The sequence below is a fragment of the Camelina sativa genome, chromosome 6 (assembly GCF_000633955.1).
Source record: "Camelina sativa cultivar DH55 chromosome 6, Cs, whole genome shotgun sequence".
NCBI lineage: Eukaryota > Viridiplantae > Streptophyta > Magnoliopsida > Brassicales > Brassicaceae > Camelina > Camelina sativa.
In genome coordinates, this window is record NC_025690.1 from 26,027,658 (window position 1) to 26,043,799 (window position 16,142).

General features: G+C 34.3%; 3 protein-coding genes and 1 long non-coding RNA gene across 4 annotated transcripts; 3 read left to right on the forward strand and 1 right to left on the reverse strand.

The window, feature by feature from the left end:
- Nucleotides 5,227-5,875, reverse strand: LOC104793717 (transcription factor UPBEAT1). Its single transcript, XM_010520120.1, has one exon. The coding sequence runs from the start codon at nt 5,718-5,720 to the stop codon at nt 5,412-5,414; it is 309 nt and encodes a 102-aa protein (XP_010518422.1). The 5' UTR covers nt 5,721-5,875; the 3' UTR covers nt 5,227-5,411.
- LOC104793718 lies at nt 8,322-9,339 on the forward strand. Its single transcript, XR_769400.2, has 2 exons — nt 8,322-8,551; nt 9,075-9,339. It is a non-coding gene; the product is annotated as an uncharacterized LOC104793718 (long non-coding RNA).
- LOC104793719 (putative pectinesterase 10) lies at nt 10,012-11,587 on the forward strand. Its single transcript, XM_010520121.1, has 5 exons — nt 10,012-10,253; nt 10,391-10,550; nt 10,682-10,888; nt 11,015-11,265; nt 11,397-11,587. The coding sequence occupies exons 1-5, from the start codon at nt 10,012-10,014 to the stop codon at nt 11,560-11,562; spliced, it is 1,026 nt and encodes a 341-aa protein (XP_010518423.1). The 3' UTR covers nt 11,563-11,587.
- LOC104793720 (ribonucleases P/MRP protein subunit POP1-like) lies at nt 12,065-15,929 on the forward strand. The gene is made up of 10 exons (XM_010520122.2): nt 12,065-12,872; nt 12,973-13,069; nt 13,171-13,278; nt 13,367-13,597; nt 13,723-13,841; nt 13,938-14,396; nt 14,489-14,597; nt 14,701-15,236; nt 15,335-15,505; nt 15,597-15,929. The coding sequence occupies exons 1-10, from the start codon at nt 12,409-12,411 to the stop codon at nt 15,799-15,801; spliced, it is 2,499 nt and encodes an 832-aa protein (XP_010518424.1). The 5' UTR covers nt 12,065-12,408; the 3' UTR covers nt 15,802-15,929.

Here is a 16,142-nt window from a genome sequence, read left to right on the forward strand (position 1 = left end):
GGGGTCAGAGATGAAAGAGATAATAAATAATGAGTGAAGAAGGGATTTTGATATTTATGTCACAACACTGTGTTAAATAATGAATGAGGTGAGAGAAACTTCATTGTAGTAGTAGCATTTTTTTGGATTTCCTTATTGACCGGCGCTAGCAGGTTACTATAATATACAGTGACAGTAACCGGTTACAAAATTAGTGACATATATATGGTCAACGCGTAAGTCAGGGAAGACAGCAGTAGACGCTTTCATACGTCCGGTTTTGACTTGTTCAATAGTTATACCGTTTTTTTTTTTTTTTTTTAATTCGNATTCGAGCTAGTGTGAATGGAGAGACAACTCTGGAGGGTGTTGTTGTTGGGTCGTGTGCATGGGGATTCCTTCTTGTTTTTTTTTTTAATTAATGTGTGAACACACAAAAAAAAACTTGTCTTTGTAATAGTATTATAGTCTCTATTATGTTATGTAGTCATAGTAATAGATATACTTAAAAAGACATAAGACATGTGTGGGCGGTGAGACCGTTGTCCGTGATCTAAATACAATTTTGTAATCGAAATTAATTCGTATTATTATATTATTTTATATTCGGTGTTATGAAATAGCACCAAGAATCAGGCTTATGAGGAGTGGGGCAAGTGCCCATACTCATTTTCTTAATTCTTGTAAATTATTAGCTAAGTTATATGATATATCTATTAAAATCTACAAAAAAATTCAGTTTTTTAAGGTTGTGCTCCAAGTAAAAATGTTATGTTGTGTAATATATCTATTTAAATCAACAAAATATCAGTTCCTTAAAGTTGTGCTCCATACAAAAATTGCTTCTGCATCCGTCACTACTGCCAAGGATCAATAGTAAACTTTGAAAAGAGAAAAAAGAAAAATGTGATTGACACTCACAAACACTACTACTTTTGTTCTTTGGTAAAGAGAAGCACGTATGAATCGAAAAATTATCGGCGTTTTTTAATTTTAAAAGAATAATTTTGAAAGTGGTGGATGATTAATTAAGATATTACTATATAGAGTATCATATAAATTTAGAAAAGGCCGAATTTAATGGACCGTGTTCATATCTACTTTATTTGTTTTCTGTCTTTTGGAATGTGAAATTATTTGCAAACAAAAAAAATATCTAATAAAAAGCCTGCAGCTGAGGTGAAAACATTCTTTCTTTTTGTTCTTTCTAGGTACAGCTTCTTCTTATTCAGTGCAAGGAAAAAAACTCTAGTTATGTTATAAAGGTATAATATATGGAATGCATATTCTTTGAAATAAGTTGGTAACACCATATATATATATATATATAGTAGTATATTAGAAGGGGATGAAGATAATCAGTTCAGTTTGGAGTCATGTATGCGGTGCAGACTGCATATCACAAACTCTGTGTACTTTAAAAACTTTGTTTAAATCAATCTAATGGTTTGTCACACAATTATTTCCTTTTTTTTTAATATAATTATGTTAAGATAATTAGTAGCACCAATTATTGATGTAGGGGGAATATATAGAATTTTGATAAGTAAGAGATTAGTAGTAGTATTTTTATAATAACCAAATTATAAATCCGTGGACCCAAAGCAAATCCGAAAAGATCAAAGTTAAGGGACCAGATTTATATAACTCCTGCATGCTTCATCGATCCTTTTCTTTATAAACAGCGGTGATCCCGATGGATGACTAAAGGAAAAAACTAAAAAAAAAAAGCTAAAGGTAACAAAGTCAAGATTTGAATTTCTCTTTTTGTTCCTTCTTTAATTTTTATTCTTTCTTTTTTTCTTTTGCTACCGATTTTGTTATATACTACTCGAAATTGCTTTATCCTTTTTGAATTTCTTTACCTCGCCTTCGCAAACCATAATTGTTTTCGTGTTTGTAGTAGAAAAAAAACGAAGAAGAAGCATGCACGTGTGGTGTTGTACTATGCCCATGGGGGAGATAGATAGATAGAAGAAGAGTAACGAGTGGTGACCCACTCCCGTATAATTTGCTTGCAAACTTAGCTCTTCTTTGGCATGCTTCCATGATTTTGTTTTCCCCCTCCTTTTTTTAGTAAACCCATTTTTACAAATTACATTTTTTTTTCTTCCACCTCAATATATTTCATGATTTCCCGGTTTGAGATATTATCACTCACCAGTTGCGTCATGTCTCCGGATGAATGTAACATCTTTTTTGTATTAACTAAAAAAATTGTTAATGGACGAGATTTTGAATAAATAAATAAAAGGGTCTCAATCAAAGGGTCGGCCAGACGAAGACGCGCGGCTCGGTGTTGGCGTCGGGTTGCGGGACATCAAATGCCAATGGTGGCGTATGTTTACTCCTTCCTACGTTTTCCCCCAAATATATTACACGTGTCTTATTTATTTTGTCGGCTTGTGGGTTCCATCCACCAAAACTGTCCACCTGGCAGCTTCTCGAATCCAATGGCTCACCTGGCACCTTCGAAACATCTTGATGGTTCGTTTGTGGACTTAAAAATAAATTTATGTAAAAGGAAATTATGATTCAAAATAAATGCATAGGTGATAGGAAAGGTAGATTCGTATCACCGAACCGAACGATAAAGAGAAACAAAAAAAAACAAATATTAAATTTTTGACTGCCCTAGGATTGCTTCTCGGATACGTTTAGGATCTCAAAAACCGTAGTGGATGATAATAAAAATATACTACTATACTAATTAGAACAGTAGTATAATGATTTTCTTTTCTTTGTTTGTTAAAAAGCTAGAAATTTAATAGACTCAATCAATGTTAGAATAATAATTTCACTCCGGTCACGAGTCACCAATCTTCCACTATACCACGTAATGTACTCAAAAACATTATTTTAGAATATTGTATTGGGATTACATATCATATACAGTCAAATCTTTGAAATTTGAATTAGAAAGCCCATATACAAATATTTATTTGATATATTAAAAGGCAAAGAAATGGTATATAATATGGTCACGCGTCCGTCTTACTCGTATGATCGAACATTAGAAATGTGTAGACTAAAAGTGATTTATATAGTTTGAATTGCATGTGGTTTCGTCTCATTGGTTTAGTTAGGTGATTTAATTAGGACTATATTAAAAGATTGAGAGCGTATATAGTAGTACATTATCCAAATGTGTTCCCTAACGAGAGTAAAACAAACCTTCTAGAGGAGTTGACAAGGCATGAATCAAGGTGATAATTAATAATTCACGTACGTTGCTTCTTCCTTCCTTGGATACTTATATGTCTCGTGAATTCACAAGTAGCAAACAAATCCCTAATTAAATGCCTTTTCGTGATTTTAATCGAAAAAGAAATCACCCAAACGCAACTCGTATCGCATGTGTTGACCCACTTAAAGATTTTTTTTTTCTTTTTTCTTGCCCAATACTTAAAAAATGACGTTGTGGATGAGTTAAAAACAAAATAGTTAAAATAATAACCGTTGCGTTGGTATTTGCACATGGGTAAGAGTCAAAGTAAACGCATTTTGGGATCTTATTTATTTATTAATCGCCGCATCAAACATGATGCCGATTAATATAAATCCTGTCTGATGCATGGTAGCTATTCATTAACTTATAGTCATTAATAGTCTCATTTACTACATTATAAATTTTGGTCTTCTTGTTATAACTTACAAGTCTTCAACATCCTTTAGGTTCAATTTGAATTTTCAACGGATTAGACTATTTAATGTGTGATATATAGCACTTATCCTACAACCTCGCTAAATAATTCGGAGGCAAGAAAAAGACAATAACTGATGTAAACAAGAAAGAAAGACATAACTAATATATATAGTTTGGATCATGTTTTACGTACAAGTGAAAACAAAAATCCAATAGAAATATTTTTTAAATAACATATATTCATACATTTTCATTTATTTATAATACGATCGATGATATAAAAACAGTTGTATTTTGTATACTCAAAATTTATATCTAGTGAATGTCGTATAGTAAATCTTGTAAGATGTATACTAAAAAATTATATCTAGTGAATGTCATATAGACATATAGTTAATCTTGTAAGATGGCACGGTTGAATACTTGAATGTATTGTTTAGCACATGTCTTAAGCTTATTGTAACCCATCGTAACTATTTAGCACTACTATTTACGAAACCATTTAATTATATCATTTGTCTGGACAGTAGTTTATCATCAAATGTTATTGAAAGTGTTAAACCTTACTGATATACTAACAACACGCTTTAGCATTCGTAGTCAAGCCCCGAAACGTATCACTTCACTGACACTATATGAGCCCGACTATCAGCCCAAACCAACCCCGTCTCTACACGGTATCGAGTAGATTGTTTAGTGACCGAAGCTCTCTGAGTTATCAAAGAATGAAAACAAAAAAGGTTTGACACAAAAAAAAAAAAAAACGTTGTTTAATTTGTTGAATCCCAAATCATCGTCGAGATAATAAAATGTCGGTCCAGTTCCTCTCAACTAATTCGTGTCATCTCAAATAAATAAAAGGACTATATAATACGTGGCGTTCAAACATTTGTATCTGTTATCTATCACTATCAAAAGCGACAGTAGTCCAAACGCTGGAGTAAAATCATTTATCTATATAACAGTTTTACCATTAATAATAATTTTTTTTTTGGGTTAAATTACAATGAATTTAATACGATATCGTCAGAAAATACATGAATAGTACTATGAAGCTACTATATATATATAGTCTTCTTGATGAATTTTCTTAATATCCACACCACCCTGTTGATGCTTAAACTCTAAAATCGATCGGCAACTGTTCTGTTATATGGAAAAGCACGAGTAAAATAATAAAATATACCTAACTCTATTCTTTTTGTATAAATTTCGAAGATTAGTTTGTGTCGTTCGGTTTGATTAGTTGGATGGTTTCCACTTCCACCACTCAACAAAATGTGTTAGTTGGATTCGCGGCCCATGCACTGTTATAGCCCACGCTAAACCTGATTCTTTTGACAACGGTCGTTTTGCTTTCACTGGTAAAAACATTTATGACCGTCCTACATTTGTATTTCTCTTAACTAAATGAACTTAATTTTATAGATTTCTCTTTTGACAAAATAGTTTTGTAATTTTTGAATAATCTATTTACCTTTTACAAACAAAATAGATGTCTCTTCGATCTTTCTTAGTGATGTAGCGCACAAAAACTACTCGCACGGAACATATCTATGAATTGGTGGTATGTTCAAATAATCAAATTTTTTTTAATAATATAAGCATAAAATATACTATATATCTTGATTTTCAATAACTTTTTTTTTGGCGGTGTCTACATCAGCAACATAAACCAAATTAACTTTTCGACAATCACACGATAATAAAAATGAAAACACGAACAAATAAAAACTAAAAACCCGTAAAATCCAACAAGCTTTACAAAAAATTATATGAAGGTTTTTTAAACACAGTCGGTTTCGGTCAAAACCTGAACCATTGTCTGCATGACCCTCACCTTCATTTCCAAAGCCAAAATATAATCTGCCGTTTGTCTGAAAAGTCCATCTAAACCTTCTGATGTTTTGGTGTTCGGAACAAGCTCTTTCAACGTCTTGACTCGTCTATGAATGGCACGACACGGTCTTCTAGAAGCTTCTAGACTTTTCCTCGGTCGGATCATGATCTTCTTCACAAGTGCCCTTCGAGCCCTTTGTCTTCTCATCGAAACCCAAATCGATTCCTTTCTTTGACCTTCTAATATTACTCCCATATTGTAAATGAAAGAATGTTGTGTAGAAAAAGTGATAGACAACTACTTAAAAGATTATATATGTAATTAATGTGATGCAGATACGAGACATGCACCCTTTGTTTATATAGACATAAGATAGAGGTTAGTGATGCCTTTATATATATAACTTAAAAGTGGAGATGATTACAGCTTCTGAGAAGGTTCTCTTTATCTCCCAAAAGAATTGGATGAGAATTGCACAAGTGTCCACAAGGGTGTTTTTTGTTTTGTTTTTAATGGATAATTAGGGTTTAGCTTATATTAGAGGACATGTCATCAAAAATACAACTCGATGCACATGCACTCACATGATTTTCATCACTACCCAACCCTCCTACATGCTTAATAACACCAACTTTCTTCCCATTCACATCACCTTAAACACCCTGTCTTATTTCTCTTTCTTGCACTTTATCAATTTATTTTTATTTATTTTACTTTTCGCAACTAATTAGTTCGAGTTTACCAAAGTCGGGCGGATTGAAACCTACAAAAGAAAAAGAAAAATGTCGGGGGGGATCAACGTAGAATGTAATCCTTATCTTATTATGCCATAATCTTTCTAGATTAAATTCGAATTTATTTAACCAGCATGCAGTCAGCGTTTTAAGAATTACGAGGCTAGCGATTGAGATAGATATATAAGTCGATAAGATGAAATTATATTAAAAAAATCATATATATATATATATTATATATAGATTTTTGCATGATTTTTTTTCCGTTTGCAAAAGTCAGAACAACTGTAGAAATTAATTAGATCATCATTTAATATTTCTCCCAATTAGTGTTAATACGAGTCGCTACAATGTACTACTCCCTTTATCTCATAAAAATTGATGTTTTGTGATATTTTTTTGTCCCACAAAGATTGATATTTTATAAACTTCAAGAATTAATCATTGAAAATATTTAAAATTTTGAGTTGTTATTAATTTAAAATTAAATAATATATCTTTAGTCAAAAGAAAAAATATATTTAAATTTAGTAATCATTGTTTTCTTAAAATGGGTAAAAACTTCTAAACATCAATCTTTATGAGACTGAGGGAGTATTTAGTTTGAATCGTTCACCATTGTCGACGGAGATGATAAAATATGAATATTTGGTTGTCATAATGCTTTTGCTTTTTATTAAGTCCTTATTAATTTCCAGCTGATATAAGCCGGCGCAACTAATTGAGATTAATTAACAATAAACTAACGAGATAAAGCCATTCCCGAGTAGTTTTAGTTTTTTGGACAAAGTAGATAACAATGTTGGATAATGGGATAAGGTCTTAATTTTAAAAGACAGAAGAACATGCAATGATCTCATATGTTCCTTTGAATTTGTGGACTTCATATTTAGGATTTCTTTTTATTTCTGTGAGTGGATTTTGTTGAAGCATCTTAAAGATTATGTTCTTTGCTCGTCATGTGTTAAGTGTTTGTGTGTGTGAATTCTTTTTTTTGTTTCTAGAAATAAAGAAAAAGAAAAAGAAAAGCAGATTCGTGGAGCGATGTAGATCAGACATCCTCGGAGACTATAATAGTAGATTCAATGCATCTCCCATCGCCGTCAACACGAAATATTGTACTTAAAAATTCTCTTAATTGGACATATATATACGTCTCTCATAATTGATCGAATTAGCTTAACATTCGCATATAATTGGTCAGTGTATATATTATATTATATATATATTGGTTTTTGAAGGTAACGTGAAAAGTACCTAACAAATTAAGGTAGGTTTTATATAAATATAAAACTTAGCCTTGATGGAGAGTTTAGTGGTCGAAATAGATCGCTTGTTAGTAGCACGTTGTAATGTATATAAGCTTAACGTGCATGCACATGTTCTTATATCCTCCCTACTCCCTATTCGTCTAGAAACCCAACACATAAATATATCCCAATTCTGATCTTCTTTTTTTTTAAAAAAAACCCAGAAAATTGCGGAAAATATGATCGAATAATTATTTGTATGTATAATTTATAAGGATGATATATATGCGCTTAGTAACTATAATAGTGTTACGTAGTAGAAAATGGTATATATATATATATATATGTGTAATCTAATAAATAAACTAAAACAATAGAAGAAAAATATCATATCGGCTGAATTAAATTTGAATGTTTATACATACAGTATGTATGTTTTCCAAGAGTTTACAAATTGCGATCCAGATATGTATACAGAAAAACATATCCAAAATTTAGAAAACAAGTAACGGACTAATTGACTAAATCAAAGCTGAAACTTTTGTGAGAACAATATATAGCGATGAGATTTACAGTTATAAGTTTAATTTAAATTAAAAGCACTGTATTTTGTAGAATTTAATTAAAATGAGTCCTGTAATTATTATAAAATTACCTCTGAGGTAAAAAAATAGTCAAGTAATAAGGGGCAAGGGGAAGAAAGAACAAGTTGGGCCTAACTAACTAAATAAAGCCCATATACAAAGGTGAGCTTGAAATTAGCCTTTTAACGTTTAATCGTAATCAGATCCATTAAAAACTGACACGTGGTGTGAAACGAGGATATACACAAATTAGGTCTCTCTTTTTCTATAGGTGAGTGATAGGATAGATAAGGAAATCTCTCTCTCTCTCTCTCTCTCTCTCTCTCTCTCTCTCTCTCTCTTATTTTTCGTTGTTCCTTGCGTCGGCGAAAAAAAGTCTGTATGAGAAAGATGAAGATTGGTGTGCTGATACTAGAAGAGTCGTATTACATGTTTTGTGCGTGAACCTAATTCGAAAGGCTTTATTATGGACGAGATTTTGTGTGTTCTGCTGTTGGATTAGATTCACGCACAAACTCGTAATCTGTCTTTTCGATTGTTGTTGTTTTTTTTTTTTTAAAACTAGATCTGTCTTTCCAAATCGACTAATCCAATCTTTCTGTTGCGATATGTGGTTTTGATATGATGATTTATACGCCTTCGATCTTGTTTTTAATTTGAGAATCTTAACCAAGATCTACCTTTCTACTTTCGGAAACTTTCCCTTTCCGTTTGACTCTCTCCCTCTTTCTCTCTCTCTCGTTTTGTATTTTTCCAAATTTGCTTTTTACTGTGTTTGGTATGAATCCATTAGAGAGCCATGGAATCACTCTTATCACCAAAAACAGAAAGAAAAAAGTTATGTCTCTTGATATTTTATACCTGCTGCCTTAGTACTTGAATTAAAAGTTTAATTCAACCGCTCATTTTTAAATACTTTGGTTAATGACCTATTATTATTGGAGTCTTGATTTATTTATATCGTGTTTATGTTTTTATTTTCTTGAATCATATTCATATGACACTTGAACTTGTTTTATTGCTTTTTCTCTTATGAAACAGGTGAAGAGAGATGACTAATCATCAGTTCTGCGATCTTCGTGTGTCTGTCGAGGTTCAAGAAGAAAGCAGAGCAAATCTTATATAGGGGATTATAAAGATATCGTATCATGTAATATCTCTAGATGATCTAGAGTTCTAAATGATCTGACCAAATCAAACGTAATTAATACACGTATTAACTAGTCTGATTTAAGTATGTAAAGATGGATTTAATTTTACAAGTGACTAAATCCTCTTTCTTAATTACTACTCGCAGTATTATATATTTTTTATTCTTATGAAACAGGTAAAGAGAGAGACTAATCATCAGTTCTGCGATCTTCGTGTGTCTGTCCAGATTCAAGAAGAAAGCAGAGCAAATCTTATTTATATATATAAAGATATCGTATAATATCTCTGGATTTAATTTTACAATGCCTAATCATCTTTCTTAATTACTACTCACAGTAAATATTTATAAGAAAATGTCTCCATTTTTAAAAGTCTTTATTGATTTTGGTCTTCCATCACTATCTTTTTATATGGTAGCCTTCTGATTTGTGTCTATCTAACCAACAATTAGAAAATCAAGATACATTTACTTCTTATTCAGTCAAGGAATGATAATATTACTAGCTATAGATGTAAAATTTATTGTAACAAAATTATAGCAAAAATATCTTAAATATCAAATGGTGCGTTAACAATTATAGCAATATTGCTAAACATTTTTGGTAAGAAATCTCTGGGAGGTTATCTCCCTGTTATTCACCAAAACATTATTGGTAAGAAAAACAGAGTATCATTGATTCTTCATCTCTCTGACTAACTAATTCAAAGATTTAAAACTAGAGAGTAATTAATACGTTCAACGCAATATATATATATATATATATATATATATATCTCTGGATTTCTATCTCATACCCAATTAAAAGTAAGATTGATAAAAAAAAAAATGAAGGGAATGGCATTGCACAGTTTATGTTACTCTTCTTACTACAAGGTGTGTCTTATGGCGATGTTGTTATCGATGTACGGATCTACCGCATGGGGTGAATACTCCATTCAAATAAACAGCACCATTTCCGTTAATCCTAACGGCGCCGGAAATTTCACAACGATCCAAAGTGCAATCGATTCCATCCCTCTTTATAACCAAAACTGGATCCTTATCCTCATAGAAAACGGCACTTACAAGTACAGTTTTAATTTCATATTTATATATATATATATATATATATATATATTGATCTTTGTCACATTTCCCTTACTAATATATAGACACAGTTTAACAAAATTTTAATGTGAATTTTACCAATCACAAAATATTGTAGCGAGAAAGTGAAGATACCATATAATAAAGGATACGTATATTTGCAAGGAAGAGGAATTGAAAAGACGATAATAGCTTACAACGATCATCAATTCACCGATACTAGCTCCACTTTCACGGCCTTTCCTGACAACATCATCATCACAGGAATCACTTTCAGAGTACGTCGTCTCTTAATTAATTCATTTATCTATATTTCCCCCACACTGGTGACATATCATAAACACTGTATATATAATTTAGAATTTATGGATAAGTATGTATAATATTAATATAGTTATTCTCTGTGTAGAATACGTATAACATCGAATCTATAGACACACCAATTAAACCAGCGGTAGCTGCGAGATTGCTTGGAGACAAGTACGTAGTGCTCGACTCTAGTTTTGATGGTTTCCAAGATACATTGTACGACTGTTTAGGCAGACATTACTACAAAAGATGTGTTATCACCGGTGGCATCGACTTCATTTTTGGCTATGCCCGATCCCTTTACGAGGTATATATCTACATATAATAATCGTTTTGATTGTTAGTAATTCGTTCGTGGTATAAAAAATACACGCGTCACGTCACGTGCGTGGTGTCTAACTAAAGTTAATAATGGTTCAATGTAATAATTAAGGGGTGCACGTTGAATATGACGGTGGGAATCTATGCACCAGACAGAGCGTACGGTACGATAACAGCGCAAGGAAACCAGTTACCGACGGATGAGGGAGGATTCGTGTTCAATGACTGCACCGTTACGGGAAACGGCAAGGCTTTACTGGGACGAGCATGGGAACCTTACGCACGTGTCATCTTTTACCGTTCCGAGTTGAGCGACGTAATTTTGCCAATTGGTTGGGATGCTTGGAAAGCAAAAGACCAAGAGTACGTAAAATCTCTCAAATCTTCTTTTTTTTTTTCTTTACTTATGCACGTTTTTTTTTTTACATTTTATGATATTCAAAATTTATGTATTATACTATTAACTAAAAAAACACAACAATGTAATATCATAGGGGCCATACAACATTTGTGGAGTATGGTTGCATTGGAGCCGGAGCAAACACGTCAGAGAGAGTGCCATGGCTCAAGAAGGAGAGTGAAGAATACGTTCTTAACCTCACCAGTCGTTCCTTTATCAACCAAGATGGTTGGCTTGATAGGCTCCCTATGAAATTTTAGAACTGATTGTAATACGGATTAGCTAGTCCAATATTCTGTGGTAGATTAAAAACCGTAGTCTAAATTGTGTTACTTTGTGTGTTCATCATCATCATCAATCATCATCTATCAATCGATAGAAAAGTTAGCTGATGAGAAATGATAAATATAGTCTACTTTTAAATGATACATCGCAGCAATCCTTGAGATTCTTATTTAATTTTTTTTCTTAAAATCACTAACTATATCATGATGATATCATACCACAAATGTAGATATATATATGGTGTGTAACGACCTTGTTTGTGTAGGGATCAGCTGCAGCCGAAGAGTTAACTTACACAATAATAATGATGTTCTTAAATTAACGGTGGCGGAATTTTCACTACGGTCGGTCAATGCGAAACAGATTAAGTTTCTTTAATATATTGAGCTATAAGGCCCATTAAGCCCAATAGTTTGGTAAAATAATATTTAGGCCCCTTTTGTTCTTCTCTCACTCAAAAGTTACAAAGTTGAGAGACCAAACCAAACCAGTCGTATAATAAAATCGGAGAAACCTTTTCTCAGTTTTCTTCAACTTCAGAATTATGAATTCCCGAACCAAATCTCTTGATCTCGTCTTTTGCATATTCCTCAGACTGCTACTCTAATTCGTGAAGCTCAGCAAACTGTTGGCTTGCTGGTCTCTGCCCTAGTCTAAGAGTTGTCTTTTCTTGCTCGCCAACTGTTCGTTAAATTGCCTGAACCAGTTTCTTCAAGCCAATAGAAGCCCTAGTTTGTTTTCTTCTTTCAGGTTTGCAAGTTAGGTTCTTCCAACAACCCTAAAAAGTTGTTTTGGGGGTTTATTCGAATCTACTCACAAGAATGGCTACTAGTACTAACGGGAACAATAAGAGAAGAGATGTCGCTTTATCGTCGCTGGCTCCTCGCAAAATCAACGTTCAGAAGTTCTCAGAGGCTAGAGCAGCGGAGCTCGAGTCTCTTCACTCCATTGTATCTGATCGTTTGAACAAGGACTTTCGATCAAAGAGGAACAAGAGGAGAAGGACCAATTCTTACAATAACCAACCTGCAAAGAGACGTTATATAAAGAGGCAAAACTCAGAGTCATTGCTTTGCCGCCGCCTAGCATCAAGAGGAGGAGACCACCATGAAACGACGATCACTAGACGAGTTAAGAGGAGAATGGAACTTAAAGGGAATCCTGTATCTGGTTTTTCTGCTTCTGGTGATGGAACAAAGAGGCTCAGAACACATGTTTGGCATGCTAAACGGTTTACTATGACTAAGCTTTGGGGTTTTCATCTTCCTCTTGGTTTACATGGAAGGTTTATTTCTGAATTTCTAGTGTTGTTGCTACTCTTTAAGTACGGAAAAGTTTCCACCTTTTTGTAAAATTTTAAGCTTGTTTTTTTTTTATGGTTTTAGAGGAAGGGGATCTAGGGATGTCTTGAAGCAGTCTAGGCAAGGTGTTCTTGTCCATGATGCAAGTTATATCATTGCTGTGCAATTGGAGGGTCCAGAGGCAGGCATTTACCTTATTCTTGACATTCTTCTTCAAATTTTGTTATACCTTGGTTGTAATTTAATATTTTCTATATTGTCTTTTGGATTTGAATTTCTCAGGTCGCACTCTTGTCGGTTTTAAACATGTTACTGGAGCCTTCTCCGTCATCTCATTCCAAGGAAGTTTTCGACTCTATTCTCACAGGCCGTAGTTATGAAAACGCCATGGTAGTGAATCTACGTATCTTACTTTTTTTTGTTAACTGGAAACTACAACTTAAGCAGGATGTAACCGTAACTTTTTTGTTTTCTTCAGCTTTATAATGTTAATCCACCAGTTTCCCAAGCGATTTCCCCTGTAATTTATATGTGGAGACCTTCTGAGTTACCTAAGAGAAGTGACGAGGAGGAAGATGGTGACTGTATAGGAACTGATGGTGCATTCTCAAATGGTGATCATGTAGAATTTCGGAAACTTTGGGTGTGGATCCATGCTTCTTCCTTCAGTGAAGGATATGCTTCTCTTCAATTAGCTTGTCAAAAACAGGTAGTTATTTTCTTGTATTTGAAGTTGTTTTCAGGTGTCTCCAGCTTACATTTTTCCTTAGTAGTTTGCCTAATGCTTTACATATTCTTGTGGAGATATTTACGCCTAAAAATCGCTTCATTCAGATGAATGAGACAGGTGTTTCAGTTAATTGTGTTTCACTCGAGGGTCAACTTGCAAAATTTGAGATTTTTGGTCCAAAAGCATCTCATCTTCTTCAAAAGACCCTATATCCTGCTACAAGGTGAGCTATCTGAGTATATATAGAATGGTTTTCAAGAACGAAAATGAACAAAGGAATAACTTATATTAAGTTCTTTTTTTTTTTGTTTCTTTGCAGTAGCTCAGAGGAGCCCTCTATTTTAAGAAAGTGTTCAATGGAAAATGCTGAAGTTAAAGTCGTTACTGATCTTTACAAAGAAGAGACCATATCATCTTGCGCTATTTTAGCGCAGTTTGTCATGGACCCGCGGTTAATCCCTAATAGTCCACGTGATGATAGTACAGTGTCAGTTGAAACGGCTAAAACGGAGCCTACTAATTCACTTGAAATAACAACCAGAACTGATCCTGAAACTTTTACTGAAGTTTTCAAGTGCCTCTGGGATGCTAACAGTGATCTGACCCCTCCAGAAGAAGAGAATGTGTTGTGTTGGGAAAAACATCAAAATCGTATGGATTCTCTTTGCCTCGAGAACCCAGCTGCTGAGGTTCCAAAGGTATCTAGTAGGGAAAGGAGTTCGAGGTCTTGTCCTTTACTGCTTCTCAAACATAAAAAACTCGGGAATGCACCAACCGGGTAATCTGCACTTTGGTTGAATCGTTTCTGTGACTTTCTTCAAAATCAAGGTCCTCAATGATCCACACTTAATCATTATCATTCTCTTTCAGATGGTCTCTAATACTTCCCCTTAGTTGGATCAAAGTCTTCTGGAATGCCTTCCTCTCAAAAGGAGCTCATGCAATAGGTCAAAGGGAGAAACGCTGGGTTTCTTGTGATGTATATTTCCACTCTCTTAAACTTTTATCCCCATAATGTTAAAATTCTCTTGCTATGTTAACTTTAGTAAACCGTAAATTTGAAAAATGTCTGAAATTTGCAGGCTGGTTTGCCCTTTTTCCCATCAGATTTTCCTGACTGTAAAGCATATTCAACTTTTACACTGAGTGAGGCTGCAGACATGGAGGAAAAGGCACAACGACGCCCTCCTGCCATAAGACCTTTCAGAATTCCCTTTCCACCTCCGTGGAATATTATCCATGCCACGCGTTCTATTGGAGAGAGTTCCAATCAAAATCTTACAAGCAATGAGACGAACGGAACCGAGATTTCCAGTTCTGGTGGTAATCTATTTGATGGAATTGTGGCAAGAACATCAGATTCGCTGACTACTTTGCTCCAAACTTTCACAAGTGACAACTTGCTTTTATTTCCTCACGATGCTTCAAAACCAAGCGCAGACGCCGTTAAGAAGACACTTCAAGAAGATGAAACAAAAGTAAGAGCTGAGATCCATCCGAACAGTAATAAACTGTGCCTCGTCAGAGTTCTTCTAGATGCTTTCAAGGAAGGGTCTTTTGAAGAAGGCGCGGTTGTATGTGCGCCATCTCTTGCAGACATATCATTGCTAAAATCAAGGTAACATCTTCAAGAAATCATGTTCAACAAACTGTGATCAAATGAAACTATTTTCACTTTGGGATCACATTTAGAGTATATTGCATTATGTTTTGCAGCTGCAGTGAAGGTGAAGACGGGCGTGTTACTATCCCTCAATCTTCTGTAAGTTCTTACTTCCAGGAACAACCTTCTGGAACCTGGGAACTAGATGTCACTGAAGACACTCTTACGAAGCAATCTCATAGATGGCCAATCGGGTTTGTAACGACAGGATTTGTCCGTGGGAGGTAATAAAAAACCCCTTTCAGAAATCTTGATTATTTATAGAGCAGAGCGTGATTCTGGTTTCTGAGCTCCTAAACTTGTCTTCATATGCAGTAAAAAGCAGAAGGCGGAAGCTTTTTGTGATGCAGTGTTGTTAGGGAGACTGAGAGACGAGCAATGGAGAGACAAAGATGTAAAACGGAGGAAGAAGGAGATTTATGTTTTGGTTAGAAACTTAAGATCTTGTGCTTTTAGACTCGCGCTTGCTACCATTGTTTTAGAGCAACAAGAGTCTAGTAGTGATGTCTACTGCTTTTAAAAACGCATTCACCAGCAAACACTGTTGTTTTTGTGAATTTGGATGTAATTTGTCAATGGTTTCTCTAAAGTTAGTTTAGATAAATCAATAAAATCGCAAGTAGCAAAAAGAAAGAGAAGTTATGGTTCCGGAGGCTGCTGCACAGGATGCGATGATGGTGGACATTGGAGATAGGGGCAGGCCACCGGGGGATCCACCGGATGCTCCGAGGGTTTGGGTTGAGAAGGTGACTAGCACAGCTGGTGGGGGTCGGTTGTGTCCACATATGGTGCTGGACGATGAGTTTGTGGAATCGAGGTTGCAACTTGAGTTCCCGAATGGGCCTGGAGGAGAACCGGTTG

What these genes read in the sequence shown, in the direction of transcription:
- LOC104793717 (XM_010520120.1), bottom strand. Translation starts at nt 5,720, where the DNA reads ATGGGAGTAATATTAGAAGGTCAAAGAAAGGAATCGATTTGGGTTTCG.
- LOC104793719 (XM_010520121.1), top strand. Translation starts at nt 10,012, where the DNA reads ATGAAGGGAATGGCATTGCACAGTTTATGTTACTCTTCTTACTACAAG. An exon ending in ATAGAAAACGGCACTTACAA is followed by an intron (nt 10,254 to 10,390) that starts GTACAGTTTTAA and finishes AAAATATTGTAG; the next exon opens with CGAGAAAGTGAAGATACCAT. An exon ending in ATGCCCGATCCCTTTACGAG is followed by an intron (nt 10,889 to 11,014) that starts GTATATATCTAC and finishes GTAATAATTAAG; the next exon opens with GGGTGCACGTTGAATATGAC.
- LOC104793720 (XM_010520122.2), top strand. Translation starts at nt 12,409, where the DNA reads ATGGCTACTAGTACTAACGGGAACAATAAGAGAAGAGATGTCGCTTTA. An exon ending in CTCGGGAATGCACCAACCGG is followed by an intron (nt 14,397 to 14,488) that starts GTAATCTGCACT and finishes ATTCTCTTTCAG; the next exon opens with ATGGTCTCTAATACTTCCCC. An exon ending in ACAGGATTTGTCCGTGGGAG is followed by an intron (nt 15,506 to 15,596) that starts GTAATAAAAAAC and finishes CTTCATATGCAG; the next exon opens with TAAAAAGCAGAAGGCGGAAG.